The 24,874-nt window shown below is 28.9% G+C and overlaps 1 protein-coding gene across 1 annotated transcript in view; it reads right to left on the minus strand.

Moving 5' to 3' along the window:
- Positions 1 to 3,276: 3,276 nt before the first annotated feature.
- LOC142334455 (uncharacterized) overlaps positions 3,277 to 24,874 on the minus strand; it is a 101,907-nt gene continuing 80,309 nt past the window's right edge. Inside the window, exons 9-13 of the mRNA XM_075382480.1 lie at positions 21,084 to 21,329; positions 14,127 to 14,392; positions 11,920 to 12,130; positions 9,669 to 10,132; positions 3,277 to 5,680 (exon numbers count right to left, since the gene is read on the minus strand). Coding sequence (XP_075238595.1) covers positions 5,625 to 5,680; positions 9,669 to 10,132; positions 11,920 to 12,130; positions 14,127 to 14,392; positions 21,084 to 21,329 — 1,243 coding nt within the window. The 3' untranslated portion in view covers positions 3,277 to 5,624. The remainder of the gene's footprint in view (positions 5,681 to 9,668; positions 10,133 to 11,919; positions 12,131 to 14,126; positions 14,393 to 21,083; positions 21,330 to 24,874) is intronic.

A 24,874-nucleotide genomic window follows, 5' to 3' on the forward strand; every position in this document is an offset into this window, starting at 1 on the left:
TAATGTGTAGCATTTGTAACAATAAAATTGGAAAATAAACTATGATCATTATATCTCTAATATTATTTCGTCATAACACAAAAAAAATATATTTATATATTTACTCTTATTTATAATATATTTATATACAATTAATATTATTAACTATGTTCGGTTTCTTAAAATTTATGCTAAAACAAATATATACAAAATATTACCTAAAACTAAGTTTTCCGTATGTTACAATTAATTGTTTACATCATACAATAATTATAAACTTATTTTTATATTAAACTCTCTTCAGAACTTCATTAGCATTTTATTAATTAAAATAAATAAAAAATAATATAATAACAACAACAACAATAACAAAAACTTAAAATTGACCTCAGCCGGTTAATTTACTATCATCGGTAGACCGACTTTATACAGAAACTGCACAATCACAAGCAGCTAACAAAATAAAAAAAACTCATAGATCAATAACAAATGAATGCATTTATGTTTTAGTATGGTAAAAAAGTTACGTACTTTAGAAAAAAAAAACCAGTTAATAAAATATGGTAAAATATGTATTGCGAAACATTATGAGTCAATGAATACAAATTGTACAGATTTGGTTAAGAAATTCAACTTCTTATGTCCAGCAAACAAAATTAGTAATTTAATTTAAAGTTTTGCTAAGATAAAATTTATTAGCAAATACCCAAACTAACTAAATCTGCTGCATATGAATTAAAACTCTACACATCACTTGACTGCTTAAAAACAATTCTATGTATATATGAAATTATGTAATGCACAATTTTACCCGACACATGACAAAATGTCAAAACTTAAAAATATATAATAATAATAATAATATTTAAGTTTTTACAATCTTTAACTCTGAATTTTTCTATTATAGCTTATGAGAAATGTTAATTTTATTATCCATACTGTGCATGATCAGACACAAACAGAAAAACTGGTAAATCAAATCTTTTCCTGGTCATATAGATTTGGTAATTTAGGAGGGCATCACTTTTAAAGAACGCGGAAGAACAATTTATTAAAAAGTGCATTAAATGATGGAATAAAGCTAATTTTATCAGGTATTTTATTTATTTAACAAAAAAAAAAAAAAAAGAAAAAAGAACCTTATCTCACATTTATAAACTATAATTAATTCACCATATCTCAGTACAGTGATATACATTTTTTATGAACATACAGAACTGATGTAATAGTAAAACTGTGGGAGATCCAAATCACAAAACAGCATGAATTTTGACTTTATTAAGAATAGGGAAAAATTTTTAAGAACCAAGTTTCACCACCATTTAACTGTACAAAAATCTACAAAGAAAAAAATCCAGACAAAACAAAAACGTTTTATTAAATGACTGCACAAGTAAATAATTCTCCACAGCAGGAAGGGTCAACAGTTCATGTTAGGTCAGAAATCCTTGAACAAGAAAATTGCTTAACAATGATACAGGAATCTGATAATGGAAAAAAAATTACATTATTAATTATGTTAACACAAAAAAAAATCATATATCATTTTACAAGAAACTAAAGATGATGAATTGAAAAAAGAAAAGAAAATGAAATCATAACATATCATATGATGATTAACTATTAAACATGAAACAGATATTTTAATTTTTATTCTTATTTAAAAAAATAATAATTTTATAAGAAATAACAAAATATTACAGAAGAGGGCCAGCTAGTTTTATCAGCAAAGCTTGTTCGTAAAACCTATATTTTTATGACCAATATAGGCAAGCCATAATTATTCTATACACTCATTTTCTACATGAAAATTGAATTATTAAAAGAAACCTCTCAAAAACAAATGGAATGGAACCTAGTAATAATATTCTTAAATGAACAGCCCTTTGAGTGGATGGATTTTGATATTAAAAATACTAAAAATTGGTATTATAATAAACTTTTAGCTACTAATCATTAATGATAATTTTATAAATGAAACATGCAAAAATAAGTGTATGATTGTTCTGGCAGAAGCTGAAATAGTAATTTTACAATATATACTTGAATTTAATTCTATAAATTAGTACTTTACTGTCTTCAAATACAAGACACTACTATTAACTCCAGTGAGTCCATTGTTTTGAGGATGGTGGTGATGACTGATTCTATAAAATTTTCGCTAAGAAAATTATGGGGGGCACAAGGTATATAATATACTTAAAACAAATATTAAGTCACATGATTGCAGGTTAGCCCTTAAAAAACTCTCAGCCGTGTCTGGAAAAGTTACACTATTCAAAAATATCAGAATATAAAGAGAAAATGGCAAAAATAAATTATAGTACTGTATTTTTAAAAAAAGAAGCGTGTGCTCTAATGATTTAGTCTATGACTTCGATAAATCAGTGCTAAGTACATCAAACATTCTATTTAACAAAAATAAAAAATAAATCAACAATAACAAAAGTTTTAATAAATGAATATTTTATTTTTACATGTATCTACATCACTGGTAGAAGGAACAATAAAAGACACAGTAAGATCTTACAAAAAAAAAAATGACCTACACTAGATATTACCTTGTTAATCTTTTAAACTGAAAAATCCACACAGTTTTGCCACAATGAAAATAAACATGAAAGGAAAGATGCCAAGAATTAAACTATAACACGAACTTAAATTAATTTGTGACTGAGAATTTTTGATGAACAATAGTTTTGGATTACTATGTGTAAAAAGAAAATAATAAAAAACTGAAAATAGTTAGAAAAAACTTTAATAATAGACTAATTCTTTACATACTAATTCCTTTGGAACATAAATTATCATCTGAACACTTAAAAATTATCTACAATAGGAATAAAAAACCAACTACATGTAATCCTTCTCATTAAATTCTTCAATGCTAATTTTCCTTTAGCCATTACTGTTCAAACAAATAACTTTAAGACTGTCAACATCGATAGTCGTAATCATTATTCATATAAATAAACTTAAAAGCGCTTAGTTTACATTTCCACATTGTCAATGGAAATTCGAAAATCCAGCAATCAATTCTGCTTGTTCCTTCTTTATAATATGTAAAATGTTTATATAATATACAGGTAATAAAATGTAATTACAACTGATCAATCTTTTCCTAGTATAAAAAAAGGTTATGGAAAAAATGACTAAACAAATTTAAAAGAAGCATGAACTTGCTTGTTTCATAATAAATGTTACAATTGCATTACAAATTAATTACAACTAACTATATACAAACTTCATTTGAAACTAAAAAATCATTCAAAAATATTTTGTTTCACAATTGGGGAGCTGTTTTTCTGTAAAATTTTACAACTGATCATCTCTCTTAAATATTTACTCTAAAAAGTATAAAATTTATTGTAATCTTCATTAATTACATTTAAAAAAACCAAAAACATTTTAGGCGGTTAAAAACAATTAAGGATCTCATTTTTCAAAGAAAGATTAATATAACAAAACATCAATCTGTAAAATATATATTTTAATGAAATTCATTTAAGGGGGAAAATATATGCAGCAGTAATAAAATTAAGTTTACCAGACATATATATGTATATATTGTATTACCTTATATCTGCCTATTGCAACTGCAGCTAAGATGTTGATTCTAACATGCAGTAAATAATTATATATATGTTTTATATATATATATATATAGTAATGAATACACTGCAATATTATGAACCACTACACAACTGAATAAAAAACAGGGATACCAGCATCATTATTACTACTACTATTTTTCAAAACCTAACAGACTACAATACTTCACGTAAGCAGGTTAAAGAATAACTTATAAACAAACCATATTAAAAATATGTTATAGTCTTGCATAATAAAAAAATCCTGTCTTCAAAATGCTTACTTCTCTTAGCTAGTCATATTGTTCTGGAAATCCAGTTTTAAAATTAGAATAATAGGATCAAATGAAAAACAATTTTGCTTTTTATTGCAGAATATAAAACTGATTTTCTAGTCATATTATACTGTTAAACTAGATTTAACAGATTTTTTTTTGAACTGCATATTAAATAACAATTAATTAAATTACATCAAATAACTTCAAACAAAAGAAATGTACTGTTGCAAAGAAAATTTTATTTGAAACTTCTCCGAACTCTTAAATATTCAGACATTTTGAGCAATACATCCCCATCAGTCCTATCAGATATAACTATTCTTTTAGCTGTTAATAGCCCGTCTATGCACCTACAGAATCACACATACATACAACTCAATCCTCACATAAAAATTAAACATTGAATAAATTGCCAATGAAATTAAAATTCTAGTACTTTTCTGCTGATCTAGAGATTTGGACCTATCACTGAAAAAAGCAATCTCAAGTCGACCGATCTATCTGTACTTTGTTTATATGAATAACTGTGACAATAATTTAATAACCACAGACTCTGTATATATCAGAAAGAATTATCTATCATCAACTTGAATATTTTAACACAGGGTTGAGCAAAAGTTGGATCGTTCTGCAATTTAAATAACAACTTTTCATTCTATTAAATTTTAATCTGAGGTAGAAAAATACATAACTAATGAATATCATCGTTAAGATAAAATGTCACTATATTTTTTATATTTATAAAAAAACCAATCATTTATAAATATTATACAATTAAAAATTTATGCATTTAAACTAAATACATTACTAGATAAAACTAGACTGTCTGCCATTAACTTATTTTTGAATTCCTTAACTTTGTTACTCTGCTCTGTAAGATTTATCCGATAACTTAAACATCCTAAAATAAGAAAGTAAAACATAAATCCAATTCTGGAAGCTATAAATATCAATACCAAAAATTAAAAGTGTAATTTAGCCAAACAGTAAAAAAAAAAACTAAGACAAAAAGATTATGTAAACTGAATGAAACAATAATAGACATCTTAATAGATTATTTAGATTTTTGGATGCATGTGTCTTTATACATTAATTTTAACAAGACCCAGCAAGTCTATGCTGCAACGTAATAATATTCAGTCAAGAACTGAATAACACAAAACTATATTAGCAAATGGGATAGGAGAAAAAAAATAACAATTATAAAATAAAATATTTTAAACATACAAAGAAAAAGGAATAAGCAGAGCTAAAGGAGAGAGCATATGATCTCATTATTTTTGAACAGACAGATTTTTAACAAACTACTTACATAAAGACCAATCTTCAGCCAAAAGTAATGAACTGCTTAAATAAAAAAATCTATGATGAGAAAAAACCAATTCACTGACCACCATATTACATACAATAAAGATTCACGACATTCTCGATAAAAAAATACATTTTTGAGCGATGTAAACTATCTCTACAACTAAAGTAACTGTGCCGTAAGATTTAATACAAATCTGCCAGCAGTAACCGGTAATTATGTAGCAGTATGATGCAGTTTCCCTGTTTTTTTTTTTTTTTTTATCTGTCATTTGACCGAGCAACGTACAGCCAGGGGGGGCTTGTACACTATTAATGTTAAAATTAAGGCAGTGGTGCGGTACACTATGCAGATATCTCTTCACCAAGACGCCCAACCGTGAGGTTGTCCGATGCTACCGGTGCTTGTAGCGCACCAGATAAGAGCAGAACGGTGTAGGTGTGATGCGTTCGGCATCAGCGCCTCAGGTCATTTGCTATCTCTTGAACCTCTCCGTCGTTTGTTCACTATATCGACGGTTTCTGCTGCTGGCAACAAATCAACGAAAACAAATTTTAAGCGCACGGTCTCGTCAAAGTAACAAAATATCTTAGCCGATTTAATTTTTCTAAACTTTTTACTGTCTGTATCTGAATTATCAGAGAAACACCCAGTCAAATTAGATAGTCAAATAAGGTGATCTGAATGTAGTAATTACACACTACATAGATATTAACATTATAGAACGTAGTTGCATGTTACTTTCTCTAGAAATTAATTTATTACATAAAGCCCTCAAATGACAAAAAAGGGTAAGTTTTTGAGTATGAAAGGATTATTAATATTAATTTTGAAAATTATCAGATGCTAGTTTTGAAGAATATATATTGAATAATATCAGATTCGCATTACATAAAATAAATTCATCGAGATTAAATAGTTTTACAAGATCTAAAACCAATTTCTGAATGAATATAAAACCTTACAATTAAATGAGAATTATACAGAGTAAAAATTTATTATAAATTTATATATTTGAGTTACGTCTATTAGATAACGAATATGCATCTCAAACTCTTAGAGAAAACAGGGAGAACAGATCGTGTATTCTTTGGCAGAGACCGTGTATGTGTCTAAACCCGCATGATAAACATCAGTGTAATCGCTAGCAATCTATTAGTAAACAATGTTTACTATGAGGATCGTTTGTTTAATATACAATTTTTCTGAAACAAGTCTTTAATCAATTTACATATGTAAAACAAGAAAAAAATTATTTATTTTCACTTAAATATAGCTAGTTTTACCACTGATGAAAAAATAAAACCTTGACAACTGCTATGTAAATCATAGTTGCAAACAACTGTACAAAGAGAATAAAGTATTTGGGTAGATGAAACTGAAGTCAATAGTGGGAAAAATATCTGAGAATACAATACATATTATTTCCTGAGACAACATATAGTACAGCGCTTTTGAAACAAAGAAATATGTGGAGGGATATCCCCTCAAAACGGTTTAATAATGCAATAAGAGGACTAAAACTGAAAAGAAATAGTTGATTATATGATAAAAAAAATTTATCTGATGAAATTTTATCACTGTTTTTTATTTATCAGAGGTACATTACATTCGACACTATATTTGTATCCTGTCTGTTAACACCTTAGAATTCTGTTAGTGTATTTTCAACCGATACACTTACATTTATTTATTGTAACACTTACTTTGCTAATTTGTTTACTTTTATACAATAACAGGCTGATGTCCTGTACCAATTACTACGATAGACGGTAAGGAATTTTGTAGCATTTGAAAAATTTAATGCCTGATTGGGACTCGGATCTGAAGAAAGACAGTGATGCTACTGCTCCACCATGGAGTTCAGTAGAGAGCAAATTATGCTACTTAGTTCTAGAAATTAGTGTTCCCAAGGTTCATATTAATATATCCATTGTTACAATAAAGAACAGTTATCATAATGGTCACTGATTACTACTATTTTAATTTATCAACAATAAAGGATTTGTTGATGATAAATTAATAAATTAAAACCAAATATCATCAGCCAAAATGCTGTCAAAGTTTAACTGTGTACTTTTTACTATTATTTTAACATATATTAAAATAATTACTGTCTGTTAACCATCTGTTTACTTGTAAATCAAACTTTTAAAAATAATAAAGGGAAAGTTCATAATATAAAATATTTTGCAAGTAAATAATTTGAAAAAAAAAGTTCAGAAATTCAATTATTTTTTAGACAATTTATGCTAATTTTTTTTAGACAATATTATCTGAGCTTTCAATTTTTTCATGTATTTTTTAATAAAAAATTATAGAAAAAGCAAAACTGATTGTAATGCAATCTAATTTAATGATCTGATTTTAAAAACTTGATACACAGCATCTTAACAGTCATGTAATTTAATGAATGCCAGATCATACCATTGTTAAGTTTGTTTTGGGGTCCTCATGAAGCAAATATTGTACTGGGACTAAACTCAATCGGTGTCAAAATATATAATCACATGACCAGGTGATCCGCAGCAGTGCAATATTCTGTTTTTACAATCCAGCAAATGTTCTTTGTTAAATATTTAATTTCTCAGTCTTATTTTGAATATCAGAATGTTTTAATGACCAATTTTCCATGATAGTGTGGTAGCAGATTAATCCATGAAGAGTGGTCAGACCAATTTTTTCCCATAAAAACACTGACTTCAGAACATTAAGAAATTAAAACTAATTTTGTAACCTTGCTTGAAATTAAAAAGCATAATGACTGGTTAAGGCAAGATGGTGCTAAACGGCGCTCTGCCGGCTTGACTATGGATTTCAATGCCTGTAATTTCCGACAGACTACAGCTTCCCTATGGTCCCCACTTCTTCCACGACCAGGTTTTTATTTAAGGGTCTCATATGAAAGGTACTGTTTCAAGGATGACCCACTCACACACTTTGGATGAATCAAGCATCTCTAACATTAAAGAAGCAACAACTCTAAGAAAAGATACACTGATACGTAAAGTAAAGTGTTACATGTATTAAAAGCTTAGAACATTTATTGTGACATGAAAGTAGAAAAAAATAAAAATATAACTCTCTTAGTATAGTATAACTCATTAAATAAATATTGTTTTACACATGGCTTTTTGAACATCCAGTATACCAGATGGCATGTCGTTATACCAGCCGATGCAAAAAGATTAGAATGGTCGTTTGAGAAACTGGGTTTATTCATAGCTGGACTGTAGGTTTTATGTACTTAGTGCACTGATATTAGGTGTGTGAGAAGTAAGATAATTTTCTCATTAAATTTATATTTACAGATGGCTAAGTACACAAAATGAATCATACGTATTCTGAAAGTCTCTGAAAATAAAACATTTTACAATAGATATTCATGAATTATACCCAACTGATGGAAGGAAGTAATTTTAAAACTAATAATTATATTTGTTAAGGTATTAATATTTTTTTTTAAATCCACAGATTGTGTTATTTCATAATAAATTACATGTTTCTAAAATTCATTTACAGTTACTCAATTACAAATATGTTATGTTCATGTAAAACTGAATAAAATTCAATAATTATTGAATCCATTATTGTACAGATCATGACAATGTATAGTTGCTGTGTTACTGTGCAGAGATTATATTTTACACAAATTATACCTGTTCTTTTTTTTGTTTGTAAATATAAGGGTATTCAAAGATTATATATCACATTACTAGTAAAAAAAAAGCAAAATAAAAGGACTGGATAATTATGTTTGTGAGATTAAGGCTCCTTTAATTTACAAGATAAGGTACGTGAAAGGATTCTACTGCTGTGCAATATTTGTCAAAATATAAGTTTACAATAAGAGTGGTAAAGTTAGATTAAATAGAAAGCGAATAGATAAAAATTAGTTACACACTCTTGAAAGGTTGTTAAGTTTTTGTATGTAAAGTATTTCTACAAAGCAAATATAATAAGTAACAGGAGCTGTCTGAACTAAACTCGCTTGCCTTCATTATTTATGTTCAACTGCTGTAAAAAAATTCAGCAGCTTTACATACAGAACAATAATAATTAAAAGTGTTTCAAATGTTTTTCTAAACCATTTCACTATCAGAAATTAACTTTTATTTTTATTAATTTAATTTTACACAATATATATTTCACAAATTTATGTTTCTTATTAAGTTTCTTTTATTAATATTTTCTTTATGTTTCTTATTAAGTTTTTCTTTTATTAATATTTTCTTTATGTTTTTTATTAAGTTTTTCTTTTGTTAATATTTTCTATAAAACTATTAATTTTGGTTTGCTATTAATTCAGTTTGTTTTATTTCTTTGTCTAATTCTGTTTTGTTATTATGTATATATATATATATTTGTATGCTTCATTGAACAATATGTATTTATTTTGGGCAAATCGCACAAATAAAAAGCAAGGGGGCATAGTTATAGATCCACACAATGTATAAGTAAAAATCCATAGTGGAAAATAAATTACTAAGATAACCTCCCATTTTTACTCACCATTAACATTACCACTTCTGGTCTTACGCCTCGTATTAACTTCCTCTACTGGTATAGTCTGATGGCTGCCGCTTGTGTTTGATGTTCTTACAATACTTATTCCAGATACTACAGTTGTGGCACCGGTTTTCACCACTGTAGCTGGCCCGCTAACATTAGTCGTTGAGATCAATTTACTGCTATCACAGCGCTGTTGCTGCTGCTGCTGTTGTTGCTGCTGCTGCTGCTGTTGCGCTGAATTACTATTGCTACTGCTGTTGTTACTGCTATTACTATTATTGGTCTGTTGACGTACAGACCGCCGCGCAGATACTGTATTTGTAGTTACACTGCTGGTAGAACTTTTTGGATTGTGCTGAGTCCCAGCTACACTATTATTGCTACTGCCACAAATGCTATTACCGCTACTGTTATTACTACTATTTAATCTATGGTTCATTCTATGCAAGTAGCTGTTATTTGCTCTGAAATGAAGAAAAACATAAAGCAATAAAACATTGATGCTTAAACTCTATGAGAAATTAAAAAAAATTACATATTATACATGGTGTTCATTAAAAGGTACCATCATTGGGATCCTGTAAATAAAAAACGCTATAAACAACTTCAAAAGGAGAACCCTACCCTGATTTTTGAGAGCATTAAAAATATCCCAGACATATTTGAAATTTCCACCACTTATCCAATTCGGTGGTTGAATTTATTTAAAAAATTGGGTGCAGTATCTTTTAATGTATGTAATTTGTATGTCTTACAAGTCCCCATTGTACAGTTTTTGCATTTCTAATGTATGTAATTTTTGTGCCTTACAGTCCCCACTGTCCAGTATTCACATTTCTACTGGTGTGTTACAGGATACCTGTAATCTTGCAAGCTTATGCCTCTTCTAACACTATTTATCCTCACTGGTAGAACTATTTATGAATTTTTTTCAAACTTAAGGTACCAATCAAACAGGTATGCACATTTGGATTTGGCTAAAGACTGTGTAACTTTTTATTATGATAATTCACATTTTTTTAGATTGATCTTATACCAAAATGAAAAGACTAAAATCATAACGCTCTACAATCATTCTTTATATCAACCTCAAATTACAGCATAATTTGGAATCTGTTTAAAAGCTATCATTATATACCTGAAAAAAGACTAGTTCATAGAGTAATGAAAAAGGGAAAGTGTGACAGAAAAAGAAAGACTATTAAAAGTGATAAATCTTGCCATCTAGGTAATCTAAAGTTGATCCTCAAAAATCAAGTTGTGACCTTCAAGGTGAAACGGGCGGCTTCAGTGTTGAAATTCATGATTCAATTATACGATGAAGGCTGCTTGATGTTGTGCTTTTCCAGTCTGGAAAGCAAACATCTGTTGTAAAAGAAGTTCTTAACAGAAACTACACTAAGAAATATGTAAAAAGGAACTTTGAAGGTTGATCAAGTGATTTTCTCTGATGAAATACATTTCAGTGTGGATAAGAAATTATGCAGATCAATCAAAGGGTGGGTGAAAATCTGTTGCCTCCAAACACTGTTCAGTCGGTCAAACATCTAATAAAATAATGTTTTGGGGATGTTTTTCATTTCAAGGATATCACTGTCTTGTTCTTATCAAAAGAATGATAAATACAGAAAATTATATAATGATTTTAAAAATGTTTTGACTTGTGGAAAGCAAAAATTGCAAATTCTAACAAGGTTTTTGCTCACGTCATTCTTCAAAAGTGGTAATAAAGTTCATAAGCAACAATAATATCTGTTTATTAGACCTCCAGGAAATTTGTTCAACCTCACACTTATTAAGAATTTATGGGCCAAATACACAAAAGAATAAGGAAGCGCAACCAAGGCTTAACATTACAATCCATAAATAGAATTGGAATGAAAAATTTTAAGAAAAAGGCAAAAAATTTATTCAATCAATGGCAAAACAGAGTAAAATAGGAAAAGTAGATATATTTCACACTAACTGTAAAGTGAAAAGTAAAGTAAAATATAAAAATATTTCCATTAATTTGCACAATATTGTATAAGTATAATATTGTTCAATATCTTTCATTACATTACTTAATATAAACAAAGTATAGTGAAACAATTTCAAATATATCTCTTTGTTACTTTAATTTGAGATGTCTTCTTTTTTCATTTTTTCTCCTTAATACAAAATTCGGTCAAGATAAACAAAATAAAACAAATGGTTTCTGTAATACTGCATTAAACATTTTACACAAACTTAAAAATACTGTTCTACCTACTTGGCATTATCTTCATCCTTGTTCCGTGAGCACCTCTGTTGTTGTTGAGGATGATGATGATTATGATGAACCGATGCAGTAGGAGAAAGCGATGAAATCTGAGTCGGTGAATCGGATGTCATCTCATCCTTACCCATTCTCTTGCCCATCATCTCTATTAATGGTTCATCATCAGAACTATCAACTTCAACAATCAATGAACCACTCACACCTACCAAACAGGGTATATAAGGTCATATCTAACATTTCCAAGACAAACTGTTATTCTAATTTACAGATAACTATAAATGCAAAATAAAATAAAAAATATCAAGCATGTATGTGTTTTTATGACAGAAAAAATGAATGGCTGAAAACAAAAATATCTATTAATGCACTTTACTTTTATCTGTATTTACACACTTTCCTTAATCTTTAAAAATGTTTCTGCCCAACATTTAGTTAATCTAACGTCTTTAATAAATTATGTCTCATTTTAATAAAAATCTGATTATTTTATCTCGGCAATTTATATTACACCAATAAGATTACTGTGAGGATGAAGCAGTTTTCATGCATATTTACTCTTTTTATTTTTTTATACTTTCTAAAACCTTTTAGTCATATTTCTTTACTTCATTGTATTCCAGTACAAGCTCTTAAAATTTAACTTTTATACAAACTCTATGAGCTACTATCAACTAAAGGAAATCTTCTAATTGTTTAAAGATGTTTCCCCATTCCATAACTTATATATATGCTTCACTGCCAGAATGAATAATAATGATAAGATGTTATGAAAAAACCCTTCAAAGTTGTTTTAAAATTTAATTTAAATAGATGTTTTGGGGGATGAACTCAATCTTCAATCCTCCAAAATGAAAAACCTAAATTTCTCATTTAATAAAAACACTTTTCGGCCCCCGATTTTACATAATTTTCAATCAGCACTATGAACCTTAGGACATAGGTTTTTGTTTTTAATTGTATGTAGTTAACATGGTATTAACTGATTATAAAACCCTTATACCTAAACTGGAGGCATGAGAAATATGAAATCATGGTAAGTGATTTTAAAATTCACTTCTCTTCTGCCAAGTTAAAGTTAGCTATGTATATGGTGCAGTTTCACAAAATAAATTACTATGTTAATTTTTCATTTATCTGTCCCTCTCTTTCATATGGCTGTGATACATATACATATACTTATACATGATACAGGGAGTCCTTGCTACAAAAAGGATTGAGTGTCAGTTATGGGGTTGAATATTATTTGCACTTTCATAGCTTGGCCTGCTAATATAAGGAACAGAAAACTATTTTGTTCTTCACTTTCCTTAGAATCCCTGGCATGGGCTTACTGGAAACAAATTTTTAGAAAAAAAAGTTGTTTCAATGAGTAACTGGTGACTTAGGTCATCAATTATGATTATACCAATTAACACACACACAAGAATATGTGTATATTACGATATATTAAAAATTAGTTTTCAAAAATGAGGAACTCTATAATTTCCTTAGTTTGCAAAACTCAATAAAATTAAAATTATGATTATATTTTTTTAAAATTTTATTTTACAATTACTTCATTATACAGTTAAAAACTTTTATTCTGTCATTTTATAATAATCTGAGCAACCGTTTAGAAACAGAAAAACTTTTCTAGAAAATGATGACTGAGCCTAATTTTATGGGTTTGAAGGTTAAAATGCAATAACTTGCTTTTATTATACTTTATTAATGAACATGTTAAAAAAAAAACTGTTATATCTAATGAAATTTGTTTCATCAAAGAAAAGATTGTTAGCTTAAAACTGATTTTATTAGTCATTACATCAGTACATTCAGTAAACTGGTTAGCGGTAAACTTCATTCATCAGTTGTAAAACTTAAAACAGAAAAAACCATGACTTACACATTTTGAACTAATAAAGAAATTAAGTATAAAAAAACAACCTTATTACTCTGAAACAATAATTGTCTTCCATTATATATTGATTAGAATTTCTAACTGGGAGAAGAATATTTCATTAAGAACACATTTTAAAATTTTCAAACCTAAAACTGACATTTGATCTTTAGTTTATTTAATTACAATCGATCATACACACCGATGTAGTTTTCAGCCTAATACGCGTACTACATAGCCTAGTACATTATTTACTATCCACAGTGTATGTACACATAACCTAGATGCTATATTTCTGTAAACAATGAAAAAAATGAACCTTTATTCCTGACTTTGGTGGGATGCGATGCATCGATCGGATGCCTTTTTTGAGCAGAACTAGGCATAGATGGTGCTGCAGGTGAACTCATCGTTAGTTGAGAATTCTCCTTTTTATTTCCCTGCTGACCTGCAGCGATTCCAGACACTGTTCCTGAATTATTACTTTGCACACCAGAAACCGCACCTGCAGCTTGACAATCTTCAAGGCCCATACATGCCTTGATCAGTTCTGCCGCATTCTCTGAACACTTCCGTTTGTTTGGCCTGAACAAAACAAGTTTGATAAACTAATATGCATGCAAGGTAACATTCATAAACAATATTAGTTATCAGTAACATGGTTGTAGATGCTCTGTATTTAATTTTTTCACAATATCAACTTACTCAACAATTCACTTAATTGTGTGAGAAATGGGTTACAGATACAATTTACAGATAAATCTGGTGAGAACAAGGCTGAACTAAAGCAGTCTTTAAATTCAAGAATTTTAACAAGCAATATATCAATATTACGAACAAAATCTCTTATTTTGCAGAAATTTTATATACAAAAAAAAAAAGAAAACTAAAAAATCTACAAGAAATGGATTTCACAAAAAAATTATGCATTTCTTGTAAAACTTTCTGGAGAATATTTCTATTGGCTGTTTTTTGCTTTAAACAGTTTGAAATTCTAAAGCATAGCCGTTCCAATGATATGCATTGTACAAGCTAGGCTAAAATCTTTACTTGACTGTATCCTTATCCAATTCATTGATGTTGCACAAAAACGTACCTGGTATTTGCTTAGATTAAAATTTAATTTCATTCCATGAGTGAAGTTGCAAGGATGTTTCCTACAATCACATTTATTTGTTTACTAATCTAAAAAGAAAAAATAAGATAAAATTGTCTGGTTTTATTTATAAACGGTAATAAAAATTAATACAAATCTGACCCAAAATATTTTGTCCCGAGGTATTAAGTAAAACATCTTAAAACATTTTGGGATAGTCAATGAAAAGCTATTTTTAAGTTGTAAGACTTTACAACTATTTGATATCAACAGTTACTTAATTATTTTGATGACAACCCTTCACTAAAAGTAAATGATTGTAACATAATTCACGTTAGAAAAATTTATCTAATACTCTCATTTTGCTTGACGTTTTAACCTCCATTTTCTGTAATATAAACTAATTAAAGAAATAAAAAATAAAATAAAAAACTTTAGTTTTTTATGTGAGCTCTTAGGAAAAAAATTTGATGTAATTGTCTGTTAATTGTTCCTCACCAAGAAAAATTCTCCTGTAAAACTTATAATGATTAAAAATAAATTGTTTTATTAATATTCTTTACATACTGTTAGTAGCATAAAAAACTTGTATTACTTAGACATGTAATATTAAAATGTGCAATTATTTAGGAGACCAGTTGTAATTTTGTTCAAACTGAAAACCAAAAATCCTGTGAAAGGGAACATGGTCTCGATGATAAAATAATTGTAGACCGAAATATTTATTTACATGAAGTTTTGAGTTTGAATTGTTAGCATGTGATATCATTATATGAGGCCTGGGCGAAGTCAAAGTAAATTCAGTCCCCATTCACTAAAAAAAAAAAAAAATATGATGTGAAGTTGGCACTTCAGCAAATGGTATTTGATGGAATAAGGAGGTGAATAAAAGAATACTTAATTATGGTACCAGTTCCTAGTAGTGATACCTTAATACCAGTTATATAAGATCACACAGCAACAGGAACTACAAGCATGCAATAAATGTGGTCCGCTTACACGAGCATACGTAATTGAAACCAATATCAACATTTTAAAATTAGACACACTTAAAAATTTCATGATTGAATATACAAAATGTTAAAGGTTATGGAGGTCAGCCGAATCTCAATACAAACATAATGACGGAATACCAAATACGATATTGGGTAGCTACTTATGTAAATTTCTATGGTGCCATAATCTCATGCATGATGCTAACCATTAGAACTAATTTTATTAGCAATTATTGGCCTAATTGTAAGCAAATACAGGTGATTCCAAATTGGACGGCAATCTCTAGGGAGAGGATTCTATAGTCAAAAATAAGAAAAAAGTTCATATAAACATAGGTCACAGAACTGTTCGTTAGCAATTTTTTTGGCTTGTGAAACATTTAGCCCTGCTTTCTGCTCTCTGTGAAATTAAACTGTACTAAATTCTTAGGGTAAATTTGGTGCTTCCTCATGGTTTTTGATCTAAGAAATGAAATAAAAGTGGTTCCAGATCTATTTCTCAGTTAGGTTTTAAGAAAAACAGGATAAAACATGAAAACGTTTGGTCAGAAAATACACTTTTTTAGGTTTGGAATAAAATAACTGTTAAATTTACCAATAAACTAATAAAAATTTCTTCAACCTTGTAGAAGATTTCATTTGAGAAATTTTATGTAAATATCATCTATTAAAATTAAACACAAATTTGTGAAATTCAACTTCAATTGGAAACAAAACACACAAATTGGATTGGAAAACTTTATAAGATTTTAAGCAGAATATTTTTATCAATGTTTCAACAACATAATGTAAATGAAAAAATAGAAAACTTATCAATAATAAAAAAATTAAGAGTTAAAAATAAAACCACATCATTCGTTTTTTCTAAAAATTATTAAATATAAAAATGGTTACTTGATAAAGCTGCAAACATTTCTTCAAAACAATCGGTCAATGTGGCCAACATTCTATCCACTGCATAGTTCAGCTCAGAAAATCCACGCTAGGCAAGCATGTTTAATAGCATCATTATCATTTCAAATAGTAGCTAAAGCTTCTACTATACGATGTCTCAATTCTTCTTTGCAAATATGAGCAGAACAGACTAATGACTTCATTCAACCTTAAGGAAGAAGTCTGCTGGCGTGAAATCAGGAGATCAAGATGGCGAATCCATTGCAAACTAAACATGCTATTTCAATGATTTATCACATCACATCAATAGTGAGCAAGTGTGCCAACATTAAAAAAAAATTTGCACTCTATGTACAAATCGAACATTTTGCAAGAATTCAATCAGATTTGTTTACAAAAAATCAAGTACCTTCTCCACTGAGCCTTGGTGTTAAGAAAAAAAAGGCCTATGAGACTATTAAAAAAAAGTGTGTTGGAAATAGCAATCTCATGGGAATTTTCTATCGTACAAGTATGTGTTTCTATAATTTACAACACCATTTCTTGTAAAACAGGATTCATCAATAATTAGAATATTACTCAGGAAATCAGGATGATGTTCTCAATTTCTAATTAACCATTGACGGAATTTCATCAGTTCATCAAAATCAGGCGGTAATAACTCTTGTACACATGTATGGAACGAGTATAATTGTTGCTCCTGGAACATTTGCCACACACTTGATTGTGAAACATGAAAGTGATGTGACAAATTTCTGGTGCTTGAGGTGGGAGATAATTGTACTGCATTCAATATATTGCCTCTTTGGTGTTGACATTTCTCACAAAATGTTCATAACCAGCACTGAATCAAGGTTTAAGCATTTAAACATACTTGTTTCTCAAACTTGCTTCTCCAAAGCCTAAAACATTTTACAATCCAGTACTCTTCGATCTGAATAATTTCCCTGGTATTCACGCACAGGAGCCAATCCATTTTTATCTACTTTCCCATAAATTAACTTCCCATGCCTGTCAACTTTTGAAATGAAAACAAATTTGTGGTATTACCCATTGTGAATGACTGACCAAACAATACCAGCACAAACCCTGCTCAAATGAGTATTTAAATGCTAAACACTAAACTTAATTGTTGCTCAGCTGTTATTGCTAACCTATGAAAAAATAAACTTTCTTAATATGTTTTAGAAGAATATCATATCTCTTTCAAATTTATTTTTATAATTCTCATCATTTGGATTAAATTGTTCTGTTTAAAATCCCATGACCAGTTTGTGTGCTTTGTTTTTAATTTAAGTTGAACTTCTCAAATTTGTGTTTAATTTTAATAGACATTATTTACATAAATTTTCTCAAAATTAAACTCTATAGAAGTTAACTAAAAATTTCTATTTATTTATTAGTAAATTAAACAAAGTTATTTTATTTCAAAACTAAAAAAGTGTATTTTCTGACAAATGTTTTTGTATTTTACCGTTTTTCTTAAAACCTAAGAGAGATAGAGGTACCATGCACTTTCATTCAATTTCTTAGATCAAATACTATAAGAAAATACCAAACTCAACCCTCAATTTATGCCGCAAGAATTTTAGTATGATTAATTTCAAACAAGCAGCAGAAAGCAGGGCTAAATGTTTCGTGAGCCGAAACATAACATTAATGATTTGCTAATGAATAATTTTCTAACCTATGTTATATATAAACTTTTTTTCTAATTTTGGGCTATCAAATCATCTGTCAAGAGATTGCTGTGAAATTTGGGATCGTTCTGTATATATATTCAAAATTAATAAGTGTTCAAATTGAAGAGGAAAAGATTTCATAGCGGGAAAAGAAAAGTATGAAGAGATTTTTTTTTTATTTGGTTTTTCTGGGTGATAAATGCTTCGGTGTTATCATCGCCTGAACATGATGTATGTGTTATAAAAAACTAAATCCCAAAAACTCACGATTAAAAATTAAATACGAATGCCCGGTTATGCTTTGATTGTTAGCGATTCTTTTCATTTATTATAAATTCAAATTATATGAATAAATGTTTTATAAAATAAAAAAAGGACTAAGGTTTTTATACATTTTTTTGCCCTAACACCCTTCTCTTCAAGTTTTCAGTGGTAAGATGAGGGGATTTGGCACAGTTTTTACACCCTTTCTAACAAAAACCTACTATAGGTGAAAAACTAAAAAAATGTGAGGAAGCCAGAATTCAGGGCAGAACTCAACCTCAAAATGAAAGATGAAAATGCTAACTGCTCTGCTGAGATAATTTTTTTAAATAAAAATATTAGTAGCAATGGAAATAGGTTAATTTACAGAATAATGCACAGAACAAAAATATAAAAAGTCAACTAAACAGCTCAGAAAATGTAGGTAGCATAGGTAGATACAGAGATCTAAAGTGAGTGTACTTTAAAAGTGTAAGTAAACAATTTATGAAGGCCTATCTGTAATAAATATCACTGTCAATATTTAGTTTTTTAGTTGCTTCCATTTCTGTAAAATAAATTAAGAAGCAAAAGAAATTTCTGCACAAGTTAATAATGAACTTGCTGAAAATGTGGATTAATCTGTTAAAAATTTGTAAATACCTCAACAAGAATGAGGACTTGATAATACATTGTGGAATATTAAAGATGATGGCTCAGTTTGATTTTTTGTATCTTTATATTTGAGGTGTGTCTATTAAATAACAAGATGGACACTACAAATCTACCTTTATTTATATGTATGTATTAAATTATAATGCTTGTCTTTTTCTATACAGTTCCCATTTGCATACAGCAGAACAGTTTCTGTGAGCTGTTTAAACATATCTACAGTTTTCTTCATACTGCATTAACAGACTCAAAACAAGTTCACTTAACCACAGATTTCTGTATAGCATTTTAGGAAAAAGAAAAGGTTACACGGTGCGAAATATTTTGAATATGAAGGCTGTTACAGTATAGTATTCTTCTGTCAGCCAAAAATTAAACAAATTTTTCTATGCTAAATACTGAAAAGTTATCTTAAGAATCTCCTTATTTTATTAAAACGTATATTTAAGTAAATATAAATTTTCTACACATTATATTAATCCATTCACTATCTAAATGAAAAAAATCCTATTCATAAATATGCTGGAAATTTCTGCTCACTAACTTAAATGTTAATTTTTACGCAAGAAGAGGATCTTGTGGTTTAAATAAAATTTACATAGAAATTCTATATTGAAAGCAGACTGAATATAAGCTTTTGTTTACAAGTACGAAAAAGATTAAAATGTGATAATATTTGTTTAAATAATAAATCATACTCATATTTTTGGATTTTTTATCTGTTAAAATGATCTTATAAAGGGTGACACATGGGAGACGGATGGTTTTTAAATAAGCAATACTAGTTAATTTAAAAATTAAATTATGTATATTGAAACGAAATAAAAGCTTAATACATGACATGTGAATGTAATTATGGTCACCTCATTTATGAAAAATAATGACCTCAAGTTAATGTCCATCAATTTGAATGAATTTTTCAAGTCTCTTCTTGAAATCCTTCATCCCACGGTCCAACATCCCTGGAGAAATGGCAGCTATTTCTTGAATTACGGTATTCTTTAACATATTCAAATCGCGAGATTTGTGGTTGTAGACATGACTTTCGGGGGATCCCTACAGAAAACTATAAGTCAGAAGATCTTGAAGGCCACAGAACATTGCCAAAACGTGAGATGATGTGTCCAGGAAATATGCATCGAAGAACTGCCACTGAATCATTTCTGTGTGCTGTAGCACCATTCTGCTGGAACCAAACATCTTTTAAAGCGATTCTTCCTCTTTGCAGTTCTGGCCTGAAGAAAGTTTGAAGCATGTGAGCATATTGAGCTGAATTATCAGTGACATTAACACATTTTTCCTCAAAAACAATACAATCCGATAATGCCAAAAATGGCGTTTTGTGAGGAGCAGAACTATGCCCTCCCATATGTTCTCTACTATGCAGTTCAAAACTGTCCCGTCTCCTGCGTGTCACTCTGTATAAAGCATATCTACTAAAATATTTATTAGTTTCCAGGCATTTGAGCCATCTGGTATTATAATAGTTTATAATAAAATACAAATAATTACATGAAAACCGTTCATAAAAAGATTAATTCCAAACTGTGATGAACAGTATTCAATATCTTAATTAAAGTTAACTAACAGAGTGGCAGTCCAATGATTTTTACTAAAGAGTTCTACTACTATTGGTGGAAAACTAATCTAATCAAATTCTATAAAAAAATTAATGCAGTATAAATATAACATACCTATTTACAGTTGGATCGTCACCAGGCAAACTTTCAGAACCACGACGTGGTCGTTTATTATTATTATTACTACTGTTGCTGTTGTTAATATTATTACTATTACTACTATTACTACTGTTGTTGTTACTATTAGATGAGGCAGACATGCTTGGTGACTGTAACCTGTTAGTAGGAGGTGTTAATGTGTTTGGACTGGCACGAGGAGTACTGCGAGAAGATAAAACATCAGGACTTGGATTACCCAACCTGCAAACATAAATAAAATTAAATCATATGGCCGACAATATAAGTTGAACCTTATAAAAAATTAAATAACATTACTTTTTCTCTACAATTAACACAAAAGCAAAATAATTTTTACAATTATGTTATAACCAACAAAAAACTAGTTTTTTTTTTTAACAATTGGCAGTTTAAATTTCAGTTTATCCTCACTTGATTTGTTTAAAATTTGAAAAGAGCTGTTAACAAACCTCATTTAGAGAAATGATCCAATATTGTGACTCTTTAACATTTGAAGATGACATGATGCTACATTACTCTGAAGAAAAATTTACACCGATCTCAATAATTTAAAATCAGTGCAGAGAGTAGCTTATCGATTAAATGTAAAGAAGAAATTCACAGCCTGCATTGTGTGTTGATAGCAAATAGTTTGATTACTATTTTACAACCTAAGTAATATGATATTACGCTGATTTTCAGGAATTTTGGTTAATCTCTTCCACAAAAACAATAAAAATAAAGTTAATTTTGAAGAGAAGAAACTAATGCCAGTGAAGCTTGTATAGCAGGGCAATGGTTTGACACATTTTCAATTATTAACATATGTGCAGTGTAAACGCAACATTAAGAAACTTATATGCATTAACAAGAATTTAGTTAAGATAAGCATGGAATGATTCTACTGGTACATAAAGGAAATAAAAACCAAGAAAAAACATAACAAACCTGGAAACAGATCTAAAAGTAAAGGGCAAAAAAACATTATGGTAACTATTAAAGTAATCTTACTAAATTTTCTTCTACTCCTTATTGTAATTATAAGATATAACTCTTTTCCAATCTTTAAATTCTAAAATATTTGAAAAGAATAAACAACATCTTTTCTCTAAAGGTGAAAGTTGAAGTCATATAATCCTAATCTACTTCCTAAAATGTAAACGTAATTTATCACTATTATTTTGTTGATATGAAATACAAAGCTATGTTTTTCTTCTTCATATCTTTTAACAAATTCATGTGCATGAAAAGTGTGAAATTTCCAAGGACTGAACCCAAAACTATTATAAAGTATCTTTACCTAAAGAAGAGAGCTAACAAAATACGATAATGAACCATGATACAAACATTTGGTGATCATGCTCGACTGAAAAGAAGTTGTGAGCTGACTTTTGGTCATTATGAGATGAAAACTAGATCGGCAAACAGCTTAATGAATTGCTGAGAAATCAGAGATACAGCAGCAAAGTGATAGTTGGGTATGTGAAAGCTAATGGGCTATACAATATATGTACACCATGATGAGGAAAGCTCCAAAATAGGATTTTTGTAAGCCGATGTATTTTTACATGAATCCAGCAAAGCAATAAATACATATTTACAAGTCATCAAGCAATGGAACTCAGGTGTTATTATTTGTACATGTTCCAGATTATTCTCTTTTTGTTTCAGTACTTTATTGTAATCCACTACATCAGGTGGAAATTAAGTCGTGTCATCTGAATGCAACAGTTATTATGCTAAGAGATTTTATTATTTGCATAGGGCCTGTGTTTTTAAATATTTATATTTTTTTTAAATAAGTTTGATAATTCTACTTAAAATATGTTGTAATGATGTAAGTGTCCACCCTGTATCTTAATGCATACTTGAACTTTATACAGGTTAAAACCTATTCAGTGTTCCTTCTTAACTGATGGAAATGCAATTTTGAATTTTTCAATTATGTTGGATTTATTTGATTAGAAATTTTCTTAACACTTTTATTGCCAATGTCCGATCAAATGAACATCTGTAAATTATGCAATAATTGTCAGGGTACAATTGAATAGATGTTTAAAAATGCTCTATTAAAATTATAAATACAAACTGTAAATTATGCAATAATTGTCAGGGTACAATTGAATAGATGTTTAAAAATGCTCTATTAAAATTATAAATACAAACTAACTGTTTAGAAATATCTTATGTTCTAGAAAAAATTTCTTGTAAATGATAAATTTAATTTCAAAAGCATATGTATGCAGTTTAGTTAAATAAAACATAATTAAATCCCATGTTGATCAACCTATTGTGATGACAGCTCAATAAGTTGTCTTGACCTTGCTTGTTTGTTTACAGCCATCTGCCATTTGTGTTCTGGTTATTTTAACCATGCATTTTGTTGTTTTTTTTATTACACTAAACAACTATCAGTGCTACTAATTTTAACATTTATAAGTTCATGTTTTTTTATTACAATGAGCAGGCAATTTAGATCATGTTCACCTGTAAGTGAAAATACATTGCATGAATTATTGGTTAACGATGAATATCTGAGAAGTGTGTGTCACCTTGGTTCTGAAAGTGAAGATAGTTCTTCTCATGGCAATACCAACAAAGATCCATCTTTTAATCTTAATCAACAATCTACTGCCAGCCAGAAACTTGAGTAACCAGTTTGTTTTTACCCCATTAGAAGATACGAGCTCAAATGAAGAGAATAGGTTACTGGAAAATATACGTAGGCCTAGAGGACATCCAAAAAAAAATACAACTACAGCACTGCAGTAACTTAAGATTGTTCTGGTGGTTCAGAGGATGACAGCGATCAGGTAGATAAAGAATATAATGATCAGGGCTTCAATCATTCATTTTCTTATGATGAAACACCAGGTCCTAAAAACTGCCCTCCCAGAAATTGGTGGCAGTTCAATATTTCAACTGATTTTTCACTCATTCTCTGCTAAATATGTTCATGGTGAATACAAATCATGTAGTCAGAATTTTGTTATGTTGAGTCCTCTTATCAAATTTTATATTTTTATCTTAATGAATGTCAGTCATTGCGCTACTGGGGAAAATTACATTTAACATTTTTGCCATCATAGTTCAAAATTGTCACGCATATTATATAAAGAAAACACAGATAGACCAGCAATTCATTATGTATTCACAGTTTCACTAGTTGATGATTTGTCAAGTTAGCAGCTAGTTTCTACGGGAAATGCCCAGGTACCGGCAGCTGGTGTTACAAGTCATTGAGGGGGGGGAGATGGAAATTACTACCAGGCAGAAATGAGAGAAACTGTAGTGTCTATAGTGCAGCTAGTACTAAAGCTAGTGGCAAAAGAAAAAAAACTACATAAATTTTCAAAAAAATTTAATAAAGCTGTTCATTCTCTGTCTGGAACGCCATTCCTGTTAATCCTAATGGTAATATTCTGTAAGGCAGTATGTTTAATTAGTATTTATATAAAAAAAATATATATAATTTATTCAGAGATAAAGACAGGACAATAGAATTCAATTAAATAGTGCATTCATATCAATTTTAAAATATGTCCAAAATCTCTATGTTTTGGACCATTGAGTATTTCATTTAGGATTTTTTAAAATTTGCTTATAATAAATATCAAACTGAAAAGTTATGTGTATGTAAAAAACATACTTTTCTTTCTAGTGGCCTAATCCATAGTGTAAATTTTTTTTTCTACCACTCTGAAGAGGCTGAAAATGTAAAAAAAAATAAATTTTCCATAACTAGAACATTTTTCATTTTTTATAAATTTTTCTTTGAAAGTAATTGC

The sequence above is a fragment of the Lycorma delicatula genome, chromosome 1 (genome assembly GCF_047948215.1).
Source record: "Lycorma delicatula isolate Av1 chromosome 1, ASM4794821v1, whole genome shotgun sequence".
NCBI lineage: Eukaryota > Metazoa > Arthropoda > Insecta > Hemiptera > Fulgoridae > Lycorma > Lycorma delicatula.